The 23,956-nt window shown below is 40.1% G+C and overlaps 1 protein-coding gene across 8 annotated transcripts in view; it reads left to right on the top strand.

Moving 5' to 3' along the window:
• Positions 1 to 23,956, top strand: part of TRPS1 (transcriptional repressor GATA binding 1) — a 253,118-nt gene that overhangs the window by 19,543 nt on the left and 209,619 nt on the right. For 4 of the 8 annotated variants that reach the window (XM_065586050.1, XM_065586055.1, XM_065586051.1 and 1 more), the window contains one exon: positions 23,217 to 23,375. The exons of 2 other annotated variants lie outside the window; for them this stretch is intronic. In XM_065586050.1, the coding sequence (XP_065442122.1) occupies positions 23,339 to 23,375 (37 nt within the window). In that variant the 5' untranslated portion in view covers positions 23,217 to 23,338. Of the gene's footprint in view, positions 1 to 23,216; positions 23,376 to 23,646; positions 23,877 to 23,956 lie in introns of those variants that run through there. 2 more of the 8 variants (XM_065586052.1, XM_042843980.2) reach the window with 2 other exon arrangements.

Genomic DNA, 23,956 nt, shown 5'->3' with positions numbered 1-23,956 from the left:
TATTATGATTTTGAGAGTTTGTGTTTTGCAGTACATCATATGTGTGCTCACAAAGATGAATAATGTCCCTGTATTTTAGAATGTTCATTAATGAGCTTGTTTTACTGCTGTGAGTCATGTTTTTAATATCTGCTTTATACAAATTTGTGAGACCCTATAAAGACAATCAAAGCCCTTTTTATTTGATAGCATGTAAAGCATGTATAGCATGTAAAGCTTCCCTGTTTTATAAATACATTTAGACCTTCTACGCAGAAATTCTTTACCACAAATATGTAAGGACACATACTTTTGGTTAAAAAGTGAGTGGGGAGATATATAGCACTGAAACTCAATAGTATTGGTAGCTCCAAAAAGCCTGCAGTATATCCTCCCTTTGCTCAGAGCTACTGTCCCTGAGTAATGATTGTTTAATAATAGTCTTAAAATAGCAGGGATTGAATATTTAGGCTCAGTGAAAAATGTACTTGATCGGGAAGCCTGTAGAAGAGGTGGGTATTGCTAAAGATGCCAGCGGTTGCCATCTGGTCTGTGTATATTACTGAAACATCAGTTTTGCTGGTTGCTATATCTGGGCTATGTCCTTTAATGATGGGAAGAAAAACATAACTAACACTCATCATGTGGAAACCAAATTGAAAGAACTGGGGTATCCAGGGTTGGGGCCACGTTCGCAATTTGCTAGGAGCCTGAGGGCTGCAGGTAATTTGCACAAAAGGTTTGAAAACTGCTGCCATCTTGATCTTTAGTGTAGCGTCAGCTGGCCACGTCTCTAAGTCCCAGCATGCCTTGCTCCACTTTGATCCAGGTGGCTTTGATCTAGATGGAACATGTAATTACCAAGGGGCTGCATCTCTTCAATAAGCAGTATTGCTGACCGCCGAAATGATGAGTTTGCCTGCAGAAAGAGGGTTTTTTGTTTTTGTTTTTTTAAATATTATATTGTATTTTTTGGTCCGTCTTTTGATTATTTTTTTTAGCCCCTCTGCCCACAATTAGTGTGAGTGACAATTAGTGCTGCCTACTCTTCCAAAGGTATAGAATGAGGTGATTTTAGCCCCACATCTGCCCATCCTCTCAACCTCCAAATCAAGCCTGTACCCCTGCTCCCTACATTGGTTCTGCCTCCACATCAGTTCTGTCCCCCCCAGCCTCAACTCTGCTCCTCCTGCAGTGCATGGGGCTCTTCACCCCCCTCTTCCAGTCCTTTGGGGAGGAGGAAGAGGGGCAGGGTGGATTCCCCTTTTCCCTTTTTCAGGCTAGAGTGGGCAGCTCCAGGGGTTCTTATCTCCCTCTGCCCCTTCCAGGTCTGCCATTGCAGGGAGGGGGAGGGGAGGGAGGAGGAGAGAAGAACCCTCCTTTTGCACACAGGAGGGGTGGGGAGAGCAGCAGAACTGCCTTGAACTGCTGGGTTCTTTTTGCTCCCTCCTCCTTCCTCTCCTGTTTCTGCTCCTGAGTGCAGAGAAAACCTCTGTCCTGCTGTTCCCCAGAAGGCAAGGAAGTGGTGAAGGCAGCCAGTCAGAAGAGGCTTGCCCCCTCAGGCAGGGCTGAAATTTGCCTGAGGGCTGGAGCTTCTTGTGTCATTGCAAGACTCCTTCCAACCCCAGCTGAAATACCTTGACTTGTGAAAAAAATATCACAGGGTTGACAATACAAAGCTGTAGAGACCTGTGTCCCTTGGAAAGAATGGATGCCAAGTGTGGTAGTTTTTCTGTGCAAGCCAGGCATTGTCTGTGTCCTCTACATGCCATTTATGTCCAGTTCTAGGTGTTTCAGATCCTCTAAGTGTGAATGGCTTTTAGTTTGCAGTATCTACCTCTCTGATAGTTACATGCTTTTAAAGGCTAGATGTACTGTTTTACACTAATGCAGTTCCAGGCCTGAGTTAAACATTCTTCAGTGGTGCGAAGAGACTGTCTCCTTTCCTCTGTTTATTGCTCTGTAGAGGCTTGGGTGAATCAGTGCCCTGCACAGAAACCCTTTTGTATTTTTTTAACCAGTTTAGTAATGAAAAAACAGCTTGTGCCTTTTCAATAGAGATAACTGTTATCTCTTATAAAAGTCTACATAAGTGTAAGTAATTGCCTGCACTTGGCTCTGTTACAGTGGAAAAGCTGTGATCAGCAAACTCATATTGTACTGTGCATGTAAAGGGAAGTTATTGGATGATATGAGGACATGTTGGAGTTAATCCTTGTAGTTCTTTCTTTCCTATCTTATTTACACTGCTTTGAAAGTCTTTTATAACTAACTGGTGTCTTGGGAGGGGAGGGAAATACCATTTTGGTATGTACATTTTAAAGACATTGAGCAAAGAAAGTTTTGCTTGGATTGGATTTAAGAAAAACAGATGTACTTGCTGTATATCAATCAGGCTTCTTTTGTTCAGCATTTAAGTTCCGAATCTGTTTCTGAGGCTGAGTTTGTTTTAGTGGGTTGGGTCAGTATAAACTAAAGCAAAAAGTAAATTCCTTTTTTTATACCCCCCCTCCAACCCATTAATGAAATATGAATAATTTCTCTTGTAACTAATTCATGCGTAGCTACGGCCAAAGTGAACTGTGCCTTTAATAGAAGTTTGAGGAAAGTCGGTTCTTTCCCTTCCCCCCCTCCCCATTTGGCCCAGGGCTGAAAAGAATGCTCTGTGTGTATGTGTATAGAGACGAGAGTCACGAGTCACGTTTGCATTCACATGAACCTTGAAGCCTTCTGCAGCGCTGGTGTGTGCACTGCGACAGAGCTGTCGGTCTTATCACAGGAAGTGTTGCGGAAAACAGTTCTCTCTTTCTCTGCCCAGTTCCCAGAATGTGGTGATTAACGATTCTTCTCTCCTCGATCCGATCACTCAGATTGGTCTCTGATTGAAAAGAAACTACCAATCATTGCCACTTGATTTGTAGGCTCAGCACAATTTTTTCCCTCCTAAATTAAAAAACCCAAACAATGTAGATTTTGTCTTTTGAAGCAGTACGGTAGATTTTTTTTTCTTAAGATACTGTATAGAGCAAAATTCTGCTGTCCATACTCAGAGGAACAGTCCCATTGAGGCAAGCAGGGTTTTTCCTATCATGGGCCACTTTATAAATCCTGAGACACCATTGGAGATCTGGAATAACTTTTATTTATTTCAGTTGATTTACTATGGATTTACAGTAGTCTAATGGTGGTGGGAGTCTGCCCGTTGATTGTAGATAGATTGAATATGAGATTCTGATATAAAGTGTAACTCTTTGTGATATAAAATAACAGGCTGGCCCATGTGCCATCTTGAGTGAGTAGCAATCATCTATCTCTCCATTATAACAATATGAAACAAATAATTGACAAGAGGAAAAACATGGATGTATCAAACCAAAATTTAAGCAATTTTTTGTTTACACTTTAAAACCTCCTTTTCTGAGCTTTAAAGGTGTTAGGACACTGTTTCAGAGTAGGTGAAAGTGAGGCTTTTGTGCTACTTGCTAGTCTCACCAATTGTAGGGCAAGTACCATGTGTGTTATGCTTCACATAGCTCTGTGACTGATACACTCTTCAGGGTTTGCATCAGTACTCTCTATACAGTCACATTTTCTGTCTCCCTTTCCATATAATCTTGCTCTGACTTTTAATGTCATCAAAAGTAATAAGAAAATGAACCAACTGAAGTGACTTGCAAATGATTTATTAAAACCAATGAACTGTGGTGTTATGTGCTGAATGCGCTGAATTGCAAGAGGGACCTCTAGCATATACATTAATTTAAACGTACCTTTGTTGGTTTAAGTCCACTAAGGCTGCTGCTGGTCAGATTCTGTTCCACTGTGATGCCCCAGTATGCATTACAGCATTACAACTACGGTGAGACCTTGCTGGAGCATAGAGCCAACTGAGAGTGTCAAGTATATGGTGTGATTTTTAGTATATGACCCTTTAGTATATGCAGGGTCTTTAGGGGCTGCAGCCCAGGGCCTTGGGCTAAGGGGGGGCTTTGCAAAAATAAATCCATATACAATTCAGTGGTCACCAACGTGTTGATCGCGATCGACTGGTCGATCTTGGAGCCTTTGACAGTCGATCGCAATCTCTGGGCTGCTAACTGTGCAGCAGGGCTCAGGCAGGCTGCCTACATGCCGTGGCCCCTCACCGCTCCCAGAAGCGGCTGGCTGCTGGCATGTCTCTGAGGCCCTTGGTGTGGGGGGGAGGTGGCTCCGTGCACTGCCCCTGTCCCCAATGGGAGCTGCGGGGGCAGCGCTTGCAGGCGCAGGCACCGCACGGAGACACGCTGTCCCCCTCCTCCCGGGGGTGTGCAGAGACGTGTCAGCAGCTGGCTGCTTCCGGGAGCAGCACGGGGCTATGGCTGCGCTGTCGGCCGGGAGCCACCTCTGGTAAGTACCTCCTGGCCGGAGCCTGTACCTCGTATCCCCTCCTGCACCCCAAACCCCTGTCCCAGTTCAGAATTCCTTCCCGCACCAAACTCCCTCCCAGAGACCACACCCCTCACCCTCTCCTGCACCGCAACACTCTGCCCCAGCCTGGAGTCCCCTCCTGCACCCAAACTCCCTCCCAGAAAGAAACTAATATAACAGCTGTTCTAAGGTAAGAAGTAGGCTATTTTGAATTAACTTAACTGTATTCTACATGTTTGAAGACTGAAATGTAACCACAGAACGGCTTTATGTTAATTAAAAGGCAAGTTTAGTACAGCGTTAATAGCCTTGATGTCATAATTGTGATAATTTTGTTTTAAATTAGGAAAAAAAGACTTGTATACAGGGGCCGCACAAAATCTAATAGCCTTTGCCCACAGGAGAGTCAATCCGGCCCTGTATATGAAATAATATTAAAAATACTTTAAATCTCAAAGGTTGTTAGGTAAAATATTTTTTTAAACTCCATTACTTTGAAGAAATATGACATACACTAAAGCATTCACTTATGCGATTCTCTACCATCGTAGCACAAATAATCACAGTCATCACTGACTAAATGAGTTTAAAATGGGCTATGCACTAGCCTCCCCTTCATTATTTGGAGCATTCACCACAAAATCCTGACTTCACTTTAAAAAAAAAAATACATGAACTTTTTGTAAAGCTCGTTAAGCTCATTTGGTGAAAAGTGCTATAGAAATGCAAAGTACTATTATTTTCAGGTCATGTGAATTGTGTACTTTTAAATCTTCCATACTTCTCCCAACTTGGAGTGTGGTATTGAGACTATTTGATTGTATCTCCTTCCACCCGGCCTTTTCTAAATATTGAGCAGAATCCTAATCCTGAACTGCCAACTCTAAAAATTGTGCAGGGAGTTTATATAACGTGGACAAACATCCACTAGGAAAAAATGGGTCAGATCCTGGAGCTCTTAGTCACTTGAATAAGGGCTTCAGCAATCTGCTCCTATGTTTTGAGACTAACATACTCTTTTTTTTCTTCTTTTTTTTTTTTAACTGCTTAGAAGGCACTTCAAAAATCAAGTCAAATCTAGAAGTCCCATTGCAGTTAGTGAGAACTTTGCCTGAATAAAGTCCTCAGGATTAAATCCCTCAATTTTCTCCAATGCCAGAGGAGCTGTAAAACATGACCATATTAGAATAGTAGGGCTTTATGTCTACTTTTGTACAGCCTTAAATGTCTATCTGAGATGTAGGCAAGTGGAGAATCAGGCACATAGAGAGAGAATAATAAGTAACCAACTGCAAACTACTTTTTTAAAAAGAAGTTGACACTGATGCATCCTTTTAAGGTAAAGACCAAAAAGAATCTTTTTAAGTTGACAGAAGGAGATGACTTACTGACGTTATCCAGGGCAAAAGAGATAAGCAAATAAAAATAGTATTCCATTTCTGTGTGATAGCTTGCATAGAGAACACATATAAAAATGTACAAAGCTAGTTACTGTGATAGTGGAGTTGATAAATCAAATGAGAATCTGACTATGGTAATTTCAGTGGGTTCCGGTGCCTGGATCTTTCTATCTGTAATAGGGACTAATATAAATTGGATCAAAATAGGCCAGAAGTAAATTTTATTCAGAGATAACTTATTGAACTTCCTGGTAAAGTGGTAGATATTAGCTGATTGTTATAGATGTATGTAATTGTTAATAATGTTGTTCTTTGCAGCCAACAACTGTAGGCCACCAGAAAATAATTACTGATTTGTCCCAGTGCACTCAAGTGAGACTTTATTTTGGAGTAAAACAGACCAAAAATAGCATGCTCTCAGAATTAGGTTGCTAGATGTGTGTGTGTGTGGGTGGTGGTGGTGGTGTGGGCGGGGGAGAATGGACGGTGTCCCCAGTAGCTATGGGGCCAGTTTAGCACCCCATACTGGCTTCTGTACTGGTTTTGTTTGCACTTTTCATAGATTTTCAGGTTAGAAGGGACCATTCTTCTTCCTCCTGCCTAATACAGGCCACAGAATTTCACTTTTGCAGCCTAATGCAGAAGATAGGTGAGTTTACTAGTATGTCATATAGAAACCTATTTCAATCTATCAGCATATTAATGTCAAGAAACACACCTTCCATCCTTCCTTTCTGTCTTATTTATTGTAGTTTGCTTACAATAAATTAATTTTGTCTTTTTTCGAGGTATACTTCCACTTTGTGAGTGGTAGAGATGCTGCTTCTAGTCAAATCTGTTTTGTCTCGTTTATTCCCCTTTCTTTTATTGTGTGTTGACCTCACCTCCTTCTGTCCTCTGATCTCCTCTTCCTCGTCCATTTTGTATCTTTTTATTTCCCCTTTGCTTCTCTTTATCTTCCCACACTCCGTTTATCAGTTTTCTTTCACATTCCCCCCATTTTTTCCTTCCATCTCCCTATTCCACCTATGCATGGACATGAAGAACTGTGAGGGGTTGGCTGGGAGCAGAGCCTTCTGCAATGAAGGGAATGCAGCATTTGGATTGAATGCTGTGTTCTATCATGCTTGCAGAAAAGAAGTGCTGCTTCTAACTGAATGTCTTCCGCATGGTGGTCGGTTCAGCGGTTTTATGGGGTGAGTAGGAGATAATGATTAGGCTTGGGTCAGCAATAGATTTTTTCAAGGTAGTGGGATCCTTTCATGATCTGCTTAGAACAGGGGTAGGCAACCTATGGCACGCGTGCCGAAGGCGGCACGCAAGCTGATTTTCAGTGGCACCCACACTGCCCGGGTCCTGGCCACCGGTCCGGGGGGCTCTGCATTTTGATTTAATTTTAAATTAAGCTAATTAAACATTTCTAAAACCTTATTTAATTTACATACAACAATAGTTTAGTTATATATTATAGACTTATAAAAAGAGACCTTCTAAAAACGTTAACATTTATTACTGGCATGCGAAATCTTAAATTAGAGTGAATAAATGAAGACTCGGCACACCACTTCTGAAAGGCTGCCGACCCCTGGCTTAGAACTAGTACTAATCAGCCTCCGTGAGCCCTGATATAATTTCAGCTCTGACTGAGACTACTTGAAAATTTACCAAGACAGACCGTGAGACCCTAGCTGGAATGAATACATGCTGAACAATGCTTTCTGGTAGGGTACAGAGCTTTGCTACCACTAGGTTCAAATCTAACATTTTCATATCTTATTGATGACAAGTTATTGCCACATGATGACTGTTGGACAGTCTTGATTCCATTGTTATCAGATGTTCCCACAGTCCAATAACTGCGCTCTAGCTGGCTCCCAGTGACAACTTGGTTGGCTATCTCAGCAGAGAGGCCAAGTATTGTCAATAAGCTGTCTTTCAACCTTCAGAGTTATCCCTTGTGACCTGTTTTTTTTTTTTTTTTAATTAATGGAGATATACCTGTCTCCTAGAACTGGAAGGAACCTTGAAAGGTCATCGAGTCCAGCCCCCTGCCTTCACTAGCAGGACCAATTACTGATTTTACCCCAGATCCCTAAGTAGTCCCCTCAAGGATTGAACTCATAACCCTGGGTTTAGGAGGCCAATGCTCAAACCACTGAGCTATCCCTCTTCCCCTACCTATTCTGCCTGCAGGGGTCTTGAGTGTCAGTGTCTTTCACAAGTGCTAAAAAAGCAAGCTGTCACCCCACATATTAAAAATATCTCCATGTAGTGAAATGAGATGCCAAAAAAATCCTGCCAAAGCTAAAAGCATTGGTTATTAAGAAAAATATATCACAAATGAGTTTTTTTAAATGGATATCAGTGCAGCAGAAAGAAAGCGCAATAGCTGTATATATCTCTGTTATTTTGAAGGAAAGAACCTAATAGCAAGTGACCATAGTGTTTTCAAGACTGTAACTTGAAGAAACAGTATGAAAGTTGACCAGTTCAAAGTGAAATGTACTATAAGCATTTAAAGAATCATCAAGATTTTATCAGTCCACGAATATCAAGACTCCTCTGCTGAGCCACCCGCTATCATCCCTGTCCCTCCTCTCTGTCAGCTTACTAAATTCTGTTAAACAAGCAAAGTATTGCAAAAGCCTAGTGAAACTGGATAGCTCAGGATCTTGGTATTGATTGAGATGTAGGTAGGATCCTGACTCCATTGAAGTCAGTGGCAAAACTCTCATTGACTTTAATGGGGCCGGGATTTCACAGTTTTTTATCTCCAAGGGCCTGATTCAAAGTCTATTGAAATCAACAGAAAGGCTTCCGTTGACTTCACTAGACTTTGGATCAGGCCCTTGCCTCTGGCTGAACACCAGCTCTGTTTGTTGGTGACCAGAAGTCACTTGGTATCTGTTTAGTAGCCTGTGTGAAGTGAATAGGAAACCAAACTTACCGTCTCTAGACATGGTATGTCAAGGTTATGACTGAAGTCAGATAATGTCTGTTAAATAATTTATTCAAGTATTTTCACGTTTAAAAAAATTATCACATATTTTTCTCATTGTTGAACTAGCTCTAGTTGAGGTGCATTGACAGGGCAATGTGAGAAAGTTTGCAGTGCTGCAGTAGGTGCTATATATTTTCTGTGCATTAGTCGAAGAGTAAAGAACTAGCAGTCCAGTACTAACCTGCTTTTAAAAAAAATAGAGATTTGCAAGAGCTGTGCTGAGTGTGTCATATACACATACACCGGTGATGCAACTTGCTCACAGAGCAAAGCTGGCAAGTCTAAATTTATGGATCTTGTCCTTAACACAAGCTTTCAGTGTGATACCTATAATGTTACAGATTTTTAAAAAAATTATATGTGATTATATTTCCTTCACCATAGTGGAAAGCTTTGTCTCTTGAGGCTATTTGCTTGACCGGAGATGCAAAAAGTAACTCAGAAAAAAATTAGAAAAAATTGTCACTTACTCTTAAGAAAAAACATTTTGCATTTGCTCAAACTGGTTCATGTGTCCGTTTTGTTAGATGCCCCAAATGCAGTTGTATCAAATTAATACTCTAGTCCATGATGCGACTTTCAGTAAAGCTTTTGTTTGGGAGTGGTAGTGGGGAAGGCGTGTAAGATATAGATGGCAAAGCTTCCAATATGGTTTATATTAAACATTGTTATTATTTGTTGGACATCAAAACATAATTAGTGCTTTGCAAAACACAGAGGAAGACATGGCCTCTTCCATCAAGAGCTTACAGTTGAAACAGACAGGCAGCACAATTCAACAACAAAAAACTGGCTGAGTATTACAAAGCAGTGGTTTTTTTTGTTTTGTCAATGAATGGCGGTGGGGTTTGGAGGTAGGAGCAAAGGGCTGTTCTATACCTAGACTAGTAGCCTTGGGTAAATTAGTGCACCTTCCTGCCTCAGTTTCCCCATCTGTAAAATGGGGATAACAACTCTTACCCCTCAGGAGAGTTGTGAGGGTTAATTAGTTAATGCCTATACAGCACTTTGGGTGTATGTCGTGCTATAAAATGCTAAGTATGATCATTTTGTGGTGAGAAGAGTTGAGTTTTAAGACATTAATCAACAATGTATATACAGCATAACTGTGTTACTGACTGCAACCATTCAAAAATTAAAAGTCAGCCCCACTCAGAAAATCAAGAAATTGGTTTAATAATCATGAGACTTAAAAAAAAATGTTTGGAATTGTCTTTATTTGCCCTCTGGTTGTGAATCTTCAGTGTTTGTTTTCAAACTTTCCTGTGCAACATTGAATGCTAGAGTCCTTTTTTTTTTTTAAATGAAAGTTGTCATTCTCTTATAATCATTGTCATTCTCCAGGAGCTCGGGCTTTAAGAAAACGACACAATATTGTGAGAGTTGGCAAACCTGCATGAGAATATTTCAGTGTGTGATGGACTAATGTTAGTAAGCCTCACCAAAGTAGGAATTTGGATAAGGGGAGAGTTAATCCTTGGTTTATGGTGTGCCATAGTGGATATTACACAAACCATATATTCCAGGAGTGGGAGCTCTTTTTAGAAAAAAAATCGTTCTATCTTAGGGGCGCATATCACTCCCATTATTGGAGTGTCTGAGCACCTCACAATCTTTTAATGCATTTAGACTTGAATTTAGATTCTGTGAGGTAGGACAGTGCTATTATATCCCCATTTTACAGATGGGAATTTGAGGCACAGAGAGGCTAAGCAACTAGCTCAAAGTCACCCAGGAAGTCTGTGGTGGAACAGGGTCTGTGGTGGAATCAGGTTTCCACAATCTTCGACTAGTGCCCTAACCACTGGCCCACTCTTCTTTTTGTAATTAAATTATATTTTAATGAAAGCATAAAAATGAAAGGAAAAAAAGAAAAAAAAAAGACCAAACTAGAGAGAAATGTGCCCTTCATTTCAGGAAAGCTGAGAATGCTCTCAGGAAGCCTAGGCAAGACACAAACAATGTGTTGCATCCAGCACTGGAGCTCCTGCACAGATTGCAAACTGACTGAAATGCAGAGACCAAACTTCTGGAACTCTGCATTGCTGGGATGTGACTGTAGAGCTGTGCACACAGCACATGCTAAAGCCCTGTACAGCATTGTTGATTAATGTCTTAAAACTGATTTTCTTTCTGAGTGTTTTCATTACTTTCCCACTTTGTTAACCCTTGAATATTTATAGTTACAGGAAGCAGTGCAGCGAAGGTGAAAGGAAACCCCTGTCTAGTGCTTTCTTGTGGGTTCTGTTAATCGGAACTTCATAGTTATTCAGTACAGTTTTGCTGTATGAGCTTGCACAGTATGTTGACCATTTGGCTAATCCTGATTCCTAAATTAATGACACTTCTTCACTTCTTGAGATTGCATCATTATAGTGTTCGCTCACCAGCCCCTGGAGAAGGAGACATGACTTCTTTTTGACCAGTTCAGAGTCTGACGTGAGCATGCATATGGTACTGTAAAAAACATGATAGAATGGGAATATGGCCCTGGGAAGACTTTCAAAGTCTGATTAACAGCTGTTTGCTTGTAAAGAGGATCACACATGTTACCCGTGAAGGCCTACAAGTACAATTAAACACATGTACTTGAAACACAAATAAAAATTCTAGACCTCACGCACACCCTTACCCTGACAAGTCTATGGCTAAAATGAAAGGGATCTGTCTTTTGTTATCCTTTCCTGTGCTGTATGTAATCTGCAAAATCAACATGTGCAGTGCTTCCCTTCCCTCCCCCTATACTTCTTGGGAAGGGTATCAAACTCCAGAGTATGAGCTGAGAATTATGAAACTTTGGGCAAACGCATGACTCGTTTTTGGGTTTTGGTACATCTTGATTTCATTGCCTGCCATGGGCTTGCTCTCGCACACTGTCAGTTGGCCTATTGCTGTGCATATGTTTTTTTTGGTTGTCACACCATGTGGTTTTTAATAAGTTTCCCAGGAAATCACTGCAGTACTTCTGTCTATAATGTAGCTTCAAATCCCTGCAAACCTTGTGTCGTCTTCTCTGCTATTCAGATAATTCTACACACACACGATCAGGTGTACGTATAAGCAGACTGCCAACATGGCAGAGCTGTCACAAAGAAGAGAACTTCCCAGTGGAGATAGCACCTCAAGTGTTCCCCCGCCCGGGGATTGTGTGATTCATGGATGATAGAGAGAGGAGTCTTTTTGGAAAAAAAAATCTCCACCCCTCTTTTGGTGTGTGCAGTAGATTCTCACAGGACTGGTTGTGCAGGAGACCAGAATATCATACAAAGCACACATGCATATTGCACTTTTGTGACTACAGTGTGTATGTATATTTAATCTCTATATGTGATAAATGTATGTATGTGCTTACACTCTCGTGTCTTACACACTTACACGCAGGTGTCTTATGGCATTAAGATTTTATCAGCATGAATTTGGGCTGTTCATATTAATCACAAGTGGAGAAGTCACAGATGAGTGATGATGGTAGTTCCCAATCCCTTTGTGCTACACCATTATGTATTCTCTCTGTGCATAATATTTAAATTCAGTTAGTCCTGTTTTCATCTCTCTTTGCTTGTAAAGCAAGGTGTTTGAGTAGCATGAATCCAGCTGTACCAGGTCAGAAGGGAGAAGAAAATTATAGCTAAAACTAATCACAAAAAAGTATGGCAACGATTATGAAGTAAAATTTCTATAGATAAACCATCACAGATTTAAGGTCCTCTATCAGTTAATCAAACAACTCTAGAAGTTGGACTCTCTCTTTTCATTTCTAATGGTATAAAGATCACATATCCAGGCCGCATGGTTTATCAACTGTAAGTATTACAGGACTAATTATTGCCCGTCCTTTACCTGCACATTGTTGTGAGGATGAGACCGTTTTTTCTGTCAAGTTCTTAAAACAATGTTTGAAACTGCTCAGAGATTTGGAAAATTTAGAAGTAGTTTAATCAGAAATGGATTAATGGGCAGAGTGCAAACAACAAAAGATTATTGAATGTCTGGCACCTATCTGATCAGGATGACATGACACAGCCTCGCTCAACCGAATTGCATTTCTTGGTTCAGCTGCTATCTTGCTGAACTCTTAGCTTCTCCACCTAGTTGGCTGGGTTAATTTGTAGCCTGGATCTTCGGATACATCCCAATTCCTTTGCACAAGTTGCAACACTACTTCAAAGGTGGTGCTGTTGTAGCCTATGCAAATTATTTTCAGGGTTTTCTGAAACTGAAGGTGCCAGTAAACCTAGAAATTGCTTTAGTAAGTCGCTTGCTGTATTTGTGAGATACATCCCAGTGCAACTGAATCACCCTTATATCATTGCTCTATATTTGTTCAGTCTGGGGAGGTACTGAACCAGTTGGGGAGGAGGCAAGAAGACAACTCTAAGGAGGGAGAATGGAATGGAGTGGCAAGGATTGCTGTGTGTGAAGAGGTTTTTTTGTGAGAGGTAGGGGATAAGGAGGGGTGAAAGGTGGTGTTTGTTCTGCTCAGCCATTTAAAGGAAATGATTATATATAATAACACACACACACACACACACACAATATGAAGTATATAGAATGGACTATAGTTACAGCTACTCTCCTTGGACTGAAAAAGTGTCCTCCAGTGGACATAATTATATCCAATTTTGGTGTCTATGTGCGCATTGGACTACAGTTTTCCACTATAAACCTCAACCTGAATCAGTAAGCACCAGTGGTGGTAGTGTTAAGTATGTGTATGTATATTGCAGTGTGGATTTTGCAACCTGTGTTGTCTTTACATTTATGGAAATAACATATTTAGCTCCCGGAGAAATCAATATTTAAAATCAATTTTTAAAACTTCTTTGTATCTGTTTTATGATCTTGGCAGATTAACAGGGTTTAAATTAAAGTTCTGTATTGTAGAGCGTAATGTGAGGACTTTTGGCACTATACCCCTTCATGCAATAAAGAATCAAAGCCAGGAGTCAGAAATCTTCTATTAAGAGCTAAAAGCTAGATTCAAAAAATCACTTACTCCAGTATTATGAGATTTTCCCATGGAAAGTTCATGTGGGAGTTGGGCAGAAACTGATTTAGAAACCTTTTTTTTTCACTCTATATATTCATCCAGCAATCAGTAAGCTGAAGTTGGCATCACTTGCCACTGGAAGATGGACACAAGAGCACAGTGCTTGAAGCCACTGTAATAACCATATCACATGTTTACAACAGAGTTTTTAAGAGTCTGTGTTTGCTTTGCTTCTCCAGCAGAACCAAAATGGTGCTACAGAAATGATATACTGTATTGAAAACACACATCTGTTTGACCCTGAGGGCACCCACTTCTTCACCTCCTCAAAAGTTCTAAAGTTCTTCTCTGTCGTGAAGCATCTTCATAACCAAAAATTACCATGGCTATATACCCCCCTGCCCTCCCCCCACACCCCCCAATAAAAAAGTATGTTACTGATTTAACACTGGTTAAGGAGAAACCACCTAACAGCAAACACATTTCTATTCCCTTTGACTCCTGTGTTTCTCTATAACAAAGTGGCTCTTTGTTTTTGCATTAGTATGGGTTCAATGTAATATGTGCTACTATGGAAATTCTTTTGCAGTCGATAATGCTGATCGCAAATGCAAGGTAGTTCACCAGTATCTTGGCTAAAGCTAATATTAGGTTCCAATGTCAGCTCTCTAATTTCTGACAAATGGCCAAGCTTTCTTGATTAGGCATAGCTGCTGTTTTGTGTAGGGAATGCACAATCCGATTTTTTGTTGTGGTTCTGCTGCTGCTGCTGTCCCCAATCACAAGGGAGAGTTGGGTCATTTGTGCCCACTGTAAAAGCAGAATCTGACTTGTTTGTATTTAACGTAGAGTACATTTTCACAAGGGACATGAAATATAAAATTGTATAATATAATGCTGAAAAGGCCACCCTCCTTATTTGACACCCAAATCAAATAGAGCTGAAAATTGTATCAGTCACGGCCATAGCAAGATCAGAGTTAAAAGATGATTCATTCCAAATGTATAGAAAATGTTTATATCAATAGCTAAACATATCCCATTTTAAAAAATCTAAATTCTTAAATCAATTACGAAATAAAACAGTCTGTGTTGGGAATGCATGGCTATTGGATATATGTTAACTCCCAGCGCATGGGGGAAACAGTTGGAATAGTGAAACTTAATAGTTTTGTAAACTTTGCGTATGTAGAGTCATTATATATATATAGATTTAATTTGATTATCAAAGCATCAAGATAACTTTTAGATTTAATAATATCTCCGGTTAGTGTTAGCGTATGGAAATTGGAAAGCATGGAATAGCATTAGCTATACATTCTTACCAACATTACTCAGCCTGTAGATTTGCATTTTTGTTGTTTTAAAAGTACAGATAGAAAAATGAATCTTCTGTTGCCCCTTCCCCGCACTCTCTGAATGTGAGTTCTCTTGAGTATGCTCAGGCAAGACTGTGGCCTGGTCCACACTAACCCCCCACTTCGAACTAAGATACGCAACTTCAGCTACGTGAATAACGTAGCTGAAGTCGAAGTACCTTAGTTCGAACTTACCGCGGGTCCAGACGCGGCAGGCAGGCTCCCCCGTCGACTCCGCGTACTCCTCTCACGGAGCAGGAGTACCGGCGTCGACGGCGAGCACTTCCGGGATCGATCCGGGATTGATTTATCGCGTCTAGACAAGATGTGATAAATCGAACCCAGAAGATCGATTGCTTACCGCCGGACCTGGAGGTAAGTATAGACGTACCCTAAAACTACACAGTAGGGGCATATCAGAAGCTTTGAAGGTGCGGCTCAGTTTGCATAAGCCCCCTAAAGATTACCTACCCAAGTCAGCCCTAATGTAAATGGGCTCGACTCCCATTGCTGTCATTTGTCCTATCCATACATTTTGTGTCTGCAAGCCCAGGCCAGCAATCGTGTAAGAAGGGGTAGTTTTATGAGCTTTTTGGTGCTTCTGCTCTGGCTGGAAAAATACCATGAGAATATCCTTTCCCATGGCATTTTGGCATTTCTGCTTCTGGTCCAGGCTGGATATAGGAAAGCTACAGAAGTGAACAGTCTCCCCTGTGTTTCCTTCCCTCTCTCCACTTTTGGTCTGTCAGGAATCCCAGCCTTGATACCCTGTTTGTTTCTCTCTTCCACTCCCGTCTTCAAACTGAATGTAGCTGAACTTTTTTGAAATCCCAGCTAATACTCATCCTGTTCTTCCCGTCCTTCCTTTCCCCCTTTCCTCAGAAGGTTTTGGTTGAGTTTGGGTTTGGGGTAAAAGTTTAGGTGTGTTCTTATTTTATCTGTGCCAATTCATCCATCCCTAACTAGAAGCTTCCTCCAATTTATTTTTGAGTTACTTTGCTGCTTTAATTTTTTGGCCCCCAGTTTGGATGCTCAGACTCATCAGATTTTGGAGACAGCGTATCAGTTCAACGTCTTCTGGTTTTGTCTGAGTGAGCAATTTCATCTGATGCTTGTTTTTTGTGGCTAGCAGGTGGCACATGCACAGGGAGAAGCCATGGGCCTTGATCCCAGTCCCTTTGAAGCCCGTGGGACTTTTGCCGTCAGCCCATAGTGTTCCACAAGCCAAAAGAACAAATGAGTCACTCCCATCCATACCTGATTTCTGACGGCCTGGGAACTAGGTCCTACCCTGTGTCTCTGCATTGCAGTGTGCAGTGCCTCTGCCAAATATCTCAAGAGTCCAGTTCTGTGTCACTTGCAAACCCCAAACTCCCATTGTCTTTAAAGGGAGTTTGGGCTTAGCAAGAAAAGTGGGCTTATTCCCTGACTGAAAAGAACAAGACTTCCACTTAGACTGACACATCTTCTGTAGTCTTGATAAAAAAAATGAGTGAAGTTATTGTTTGTTTCATTTAATCTTGGATGGCCTGCCACCAGCTCAAACTTAATATAGCCAAAATTGAGATACTTATTTCCTGAACCACGTGTGTTTCCTCTTAACTCTCTTGCTGTTGACAATGCCTTCCTCCCTGTCTATGTGTAATCTTGGTGTTATCTTTGAATCCTCCTTTTCCTCTCACTCAGAGGCTCTCACTGTACCTTGCTGGTCCATTCCTTAAACCATAGCAAAATCTCCTTTCTTCCTTTTAATCCCTATGGGAAAAATACTTGTCTATGACCCTATCATCTCAGCCTTGCTTACTGTAAATCTCCTCTTTTCTACCCTGCCTGATCTTCATATTGCTCCCTTTTAATATATCCAAAAGGGATCAAGAAATACCTTCTTCGCTGTTCAGTCCTGCCATGAGACTCCCCTATTTGAATTGCACAACTGGCTCATGTATCAAATTTAAATTTCTCATCCTTCCCTTAAAAGCATTGTACAACTCGGCCCTGGCCTGTGTCATGGATCTCATCTATTATGATGTTAAACTTATGATGAATAGGGGAACAATAATGAATTTAAGGTCAATAGCAATATAAAGTTGAAAGAAAAAAGCCCTCAGCTGTAATTGTTTTTGATAATGGCAATATATCATAATCTTTGTCACTAGTACTAATATTCTACTGCTGTTCCGTTGGCCCACCAATATTTTTAGATTTATACATTATTATATGCACAATAATGTACAAATATATATTGTACTCATCTCTGAATATTTTGGATAACACATGTTTCAAAATGACATGTGCAATTAATTCCTTCTTTCTTTCTATATTTGTATGTGACACTGTTTCTGAACTAATGTAAGTATCTTAACATTGCAATTCGGGAATTTTACAGTTATGTTATGATTTTAAGTATCTAATTACTCTTTTGAGGATACAGGATATTACAGATTAGAGGTGGTTCAGAGACAGGCAAGGAGAATGATTAGGGACTTCAAAAAACTTTTGTATGAAGAGAGCTTTGAAAAGATTGTGATAGCTTACCCAAGAGAAGAACATGATAAAAGTATGTAAAATAGTGAATCATATAGAGAATGTATATTGGAATCTTCTGTTCACCCTATACCCTGATGCAAGAACAAGGAAAAATTCTGTTAAATTTAAAGGCAGCTAATTCAAAATTGATAAAAGGAAATGCTTTTTCACACAATACATAATTAGACTGTGGAACATATTGCCGCAAGATACCATTGAAGTCTAGATCATAATAGAACTGAAAAAGATATTAGAGGTTTATAGGATGTCAAGAATATCCAGAATTAGAATAGCAAATACTAAAACATAAAGTTATGTAAGGGATATAATCCTCATGCTTCAGAAAATAAGCTGCTCTCTAACTACTGGGTGATAGGAGGACATTTTTCTTATGGGCAGTTTATTTCATAACTGTCCACTACGGGGTTTCTTGCACCTTGCTCGGAAGCATCCTGCACTGGCTACTGTCGGAGGTAAGATACTGGACTCTGGTCTGATCCAGTCAGGTAATTCCTATGTTCCTATATAATGTACCTACTTTTTGCTACATTAATAAAATAACCAGTGAATTCAGTGTGGATGGCTGGGCTGTGCCTGCCATGGGGGAGCTAAGTGCTGTTACGAAGGCAGTTATTTCACTGCAGTGAACAATCATTTTGGATTTACTCCTCAGTAAAATAACAGACTGGGGAGCACGCAAAGCAACATCAACACATAAAAATTAAACACCTTTAATACACAGAGCTGGTTTTAGACAAATTGAGAGCAGAGAAGCGGAGGTACAATATTCTCTGAAAGCATGGCCTTTTTATTTTGTTTTGGAGTCTAATTTACATACAAATAAAATGCCAGTTTATCCCATAACTGTCATGATAAATTGAAGCATTTAGATTTTTCCATGAGGTGCTCTTTCTGAACCTTATTAAATTACAAGAGGTTGGCCTTTTGCCCAGTGCTGGCTTGAAACTCTCTGTGCTGAAATACGCAGAGGAGAGTGAAATGGGCCAGGGACTCAGGAGAGCTGGGTTCTGTTCCTAGCTCTACTAGTGACCTGCTGTATGACATTGGGCCATCTCCTCTCTGGAGATCAGTTAAACCATCTGGAGATCAGTTAAACCAATCGTGCATCCCCTATTGGCAAATCTCCTCTTGACTTCAGTGGGAATTTTGCCTGAAAATTGATTGTAGGATTATGCTGGTCATAAATTTTAAGTGTAATGAGCAAGCTTTCAATCAAAGACTTAAGCAAAATGTTTTCAAACTGCACTCCTAAATGCTCTGAAATGAGCAAGCTAATTTTATCCCATAGAAAAACCTAGATTTTGTCCAGTCGCTAGAGGACTATTAATGTGCTCCGTGCTCTGAAGCATATGCTAATAGAAAAGATTGTTTTGGATTAATTTGATGCGAATTAATAGGAGATTTATTTGATGAGAGTTGTTTGAAGGTGATGACACTTTCTACCTCAACAGGATTTAAGATGTCAAAGACATACTTTTCAAGAATCATGAATGATCAATGCAGAGAGAGCAAATTTAAATGGGAATGAACAAGACAGCATAGCATGTAACTTTTTTTTCTTTTTTAAACAAAGTTTGAAACATTTTGCGAAGAAACTAATTTGATGTTCAGTGTTTGTACTGGAGCACCTGAAAAAGGGAGGGAAATGCACCTTTGCGGTTTAGTAGCTCTTCTGCCATCAAGACCTATAAGCAATATATTTATCGGCAGCCTTGAATTTTCTAACTCGATTATGCAATCACCATTTAAGTGGTGCATATAGAATATAGAGTATCAAGACAGCGAGTCTTTTTAAACCATTGAACAGAGAAGTTTTTACAAAATAATTGTTTGATCCTGCAGATCTTTACTCATGTGAGGAGCTGTAATTTATTCAAAGCAGTTACACACACGAAGGACTAGTTACGTTATTTCAGATTTGTAGGATCAGGCCCTAATATGTTAAAAGTCAACTTTGGGGGCACTTTGCTAGGGCCATGACTTTTCTTGCCTTGCCTTTCTTCCTTCTTTCATGGTTTCGGGACACTGATACAAAAGGGAAGGAAGTGCTCTTGAGAATCAGTGGGTTGTTTGTGAATAAGTCCATTCTGCTATCCTTCTGTTCAGAGCCAGATGCTTGAATTCCAGATGTAAAGAGGTCTGGAGCTCCTCTTTCCTCTCAGTAATGAAGGGTTAAGATGAGGTGTTAATTGTTCCTAATCAGTCTCTATGAGAGCAAGAGAGCAAAGCTTGCTAGGAAACATAGTATATTGCTGCCTTTCACTGGGCATGATAGGCAAAGGCTTGGTCTATGCTAGCATCATAAGTTGTCGGTAGAGCTACATTGCTCAGGGGTGTGGAAAATCCACACCCTTGAGTGAAGCAGTTTTACCGACCTAACTCTCACTGTAGACAGCGCTATGTTGATGAGAGGGCTTCTCCCATTGACATAGCTACCGCCTCTCGGGGATGTGGATTACCTACACCCTTGGGAAAGGGTGTAGGTAATAAACTCCCATCCTTTCATGGATTTATACCTGCTCCTGTATTTTTCACTTCATGCATCTGATGAAGTGGGTTCTAGCCCACGAAAGCTTATGCCCAAATAAATGTGTTAGTCTCTAAGGTGCCACAAGGACTCCTCTTTGTTTTTGCTGATACAAACTAACACGGCTACCACTCTGAAATTTGCTGACCTAATCATACTTTGTTGACCTTCTAACCATAATTGTTGCCAGTTTGGGCTGTTGAATATGGACTGGGTGGAAAGTGAATTCTAAAGTTGAGGGGTCCTCATGGGGAGCACCCTGCTGGAAACAGCCTTTCTTTTGACTAGGAATTTCCAGCCTGGGAGTACTTATTGATCATAACTGCAGCAGGAGGAAGAGGGAGAGAAATGGCCTGTTAGGTAGGAGGGCTTCAGCTCATTTTGGGCTTTATATAGTTGGGCAGAACAAACACCTTTAACAAGACATCTAAGGTGTTGTGTTTTTGTTTGTTTGTATGTTTGTTTGTTTGAATAAAGCCCAGCCTACAGTGTTTGTAGTATCTTTGTGTGGAATAATCTCCCCCACCCCCTGAGGTGGTAAATGTGAGCACCATGGTAGAGTAGATGATCATGTTTCATGGTGAGGTGGAGTGTCGGAAGACATCAAAATACATGTATTCTTCTTTGTTTTACAAGAGAATGCCAAACCAGTTCCAAAAGCCCTACTCTCTTATCCAACCCTACAATACAAACTAGTGTGAATGTATGCTATTCCAAAGATAAGATTCATTTTCTAGCTATCAAGGTGTTGTCAGAACTGTGACGGAGAAAAAAAGTTCAAAAAATTATTAAAAGTAGTCTGAGTCTCCTCTAATAATTGATCACTTCCAAGCCCACAAAACGATGTAGGCTGGAATTCCACAGGTGTTTTTTTGTTTTGACCTAATGATTTTTGAAATAATATTTTGTGCTATATAGCAGTTTTCAGTAGAGAGTTTTACGGTCATTAATTAATTAAGCCTGGCAATACTTATGTGAGATAGGTAACTATTAGTCATATATTAAGCTGAGACATTGAGAGTTTAATGAGATCCTACTGTATGCTGTTAAATGTCAATATCTTTTGAATTTCTGGGATGTACTGGCATAGCTAAAGTCACAGTGTTCATAGGTCCCATCTACTTGCCTTCTACTTATCTACCTGTGCCCCAAATACCGTACTAGTCATTGGTCATGTCACAAAGTTCACACATCTTTCAAATCTGTTATTGTAATATAAAGAGCATATGAATAAAGTCTGGCCTGATGTTTAGTGCCTTTATAATAATCACATAACTAAAGTGTGTATATCAGAGGTACACTCAAGCTAAATCTTACACGGAGAGCCTACTGTCTGCTTTGAATGCTTTTTACTCTGACATATAGCTGCTCTGTTAAATACTGTGCAGTCCCATTTATGGGGAACAAATATTTGATAAAGTGCTCTTCAATCTAGCAGAGAAAGGTATAACACAATCCAGTGGCTGGAAGTTGAAGTTAGACAACTTCAGACTGGAAATGAGGTGTAAATGTTGAACAGTGAGGGTAATTAACCATTCGAATAATTTACTAAGGGCTCTGATGGATTCTCCATCACTGGCAATTTTGAAATCAAGATTGGATTGCTCTCGGGATTATGTTGGGGAAGCTCTAGGGCCGGTGTTATACAAAAAGTCAGACTAGATGATCACAGTGGTCCCTTCCCTTGGAATCTATAAATCTATAAATTTACCCACAGTGACATAAACATATTCAGCTTAACCGGAAACAGGTTTAAGATGGAAAGGGGAGCAATCCATTGTTCCGGGGCAATGTAACCATGCGTCTGTCAGCTGGACTAAGATGACTTGTATCTGCAATATCCTGATCTCTAAATTCTTAAATTGAGCTGGTAAAATGTCGAGCTGGTGAAGGTTGCTGGAGTACAGGTTTTCCACAAAACAGTTATGGCCCAGGTAACGGACAGTGCATACCTCCAGAGTCAGTGCTAACGTTTTTAATTCGTCCTGACAAACAATTTCCTTTCTCCCCCCTTGCAAGGGAACCATGAATAACTATTACTGTGGTTTAAAAACAGAAGCACTTGTGAGGGCCTCAGATGCTATTGTGATGGATAAGGGGACATATAAGTACCTTCAGGAAAAAATCAGTGACCAACTTTGAACCCATTTGATCACTTTACATTAATTTATATTTTCAGTGCTACCTCACTCCTACCCTCCTCCATGCAAATAGGATAATGAAAGGCCACAGCCTTGTAGAACCCCCCAAACCAGCTCTGCACACTACCTTTCTCAAAGGCCTGATCCAAAGCCTGTTGAAGACAGTTTCCTTGATTTCAGAGGGCTTCAGATCAGGCTTTAAATCTTCCCTTTGTTGTGGAAAGATTACCACCTCCAATAATGAGCAGGTAGTTCAATCTCTATGCGCATTTAGCACTTAGTCTCTTTGCTGAGACTGCGAATAAACTTTTCTGTCATTGTGACTATGTTTTTGTCATATGGACATTTGCCCACTAGCAACTAAATTAATACTACTAGATTCATTGTATTGTGGGACACTACGCAGCCAATAGATGATGACTTTCAGTCACTGCCAACATGGGCTGGATTTGAACCACTGAGCTGGTATCTAATTACCTGTCCCTTTAAGCCATACCGTTCCCAGCAATGTGGAATATATATTAATTTATAAAAAAAAAAAAAGTGTTTTTTTGCTACACAACATCTCCAGCTAGATTTCAGCATCTGTTTTACATTCTTGGGTAAAACTGACATCTGAGGCAATTTAATGTGATAGCACAATCTCTGTGCGTGTGTGTGCGCGCGCGCGCAAGAAAGAGAGAGAAAGAGATGTAGCACTTCTTAAGCTTGACTGAAGTACAGAATAGCTTGCTGCCATTCTTGGTATAGTGCCCAGTGATGGTTGCATGTGAATATAAAATAGGCATAATAATGTTTTTAAGTAAAAGCAACATTGTGAATGCATAATTTAGGAAGGAAAACCTTTGTTTTGTTTTGTTTTGCAGATGTACAGATCAGCTCTCAAAATGTCTTCTGTGTCTTCCGTGCATCTTCTAAGACAATTGCATTAGCCCTCCTGCTAGTTGACTAATAGAATTAATAATTGTAAAAAGCACTCTAAAGCCACATGCCTTATGAAGTCAATGCTGGGTATGATTTTACAAGTATGTGATCCATTTTTTCAAGTGAAAATGTTAACTGAAAAAGTTCTTGGCACACAATAAAACATTGTGCAATCTGTTATTTGTCTTAGAGATAATAATTTGAGTGGCTATATTCTTCCTGTATCTAACTTAAGACTTGCTAGTGGATGGTTTCCTTGATTTAGAAGTACTGCAAATGTGCTTTTATTTACATAATATGTCTTTCTGAAAAATGATAGTGATGGAATTCCAGCAACAGGAAAAGTATCATTTCTTTTCTAAGGGTTCTCTAGAATAAATACCAACCATGTAAATCACAGAATATTAAAAAAAAAAATCTTACATGCAGCTTGAGAACAATTTCTATTTATATGAACATTTTCATATTTTTTATGACTATAAAATACAGCATGGAAAATTCCCTTAAGCAGAAGTATTCGGTGTTGCCTACATATGCGCATGGCCCCACAGACATGGAAGTTGAGATTGAACACAGGACATCTATATCTGGAGTCCTATCTAGTAAGGTTGCATGCAGCCCCAATTTTCTTGGCGCTCTTGCATGGGTGGGGATTCTTTTAGAATGTCTTTCATTTTGTCTC

Source organism: Chrysemys picta, chromosome 2 (assembly GCF_011386835.1).
Source record: "Chrysemys picta bellii isolate R12L10 chromosome 2, ASM1138683v2, whole genome shotgun sequence".
Classification (NCBI taxonomy): Eukaryota; Metazoa; Chordata; order Testudines; family Emydidae; genus Chrysemys; species Chrysemys picta.
The sequence above is the reverse complement of the archived record's forward strand: the minus strand, read 5'-3'. Positions and strand labels throughout refer to the sequence as shown.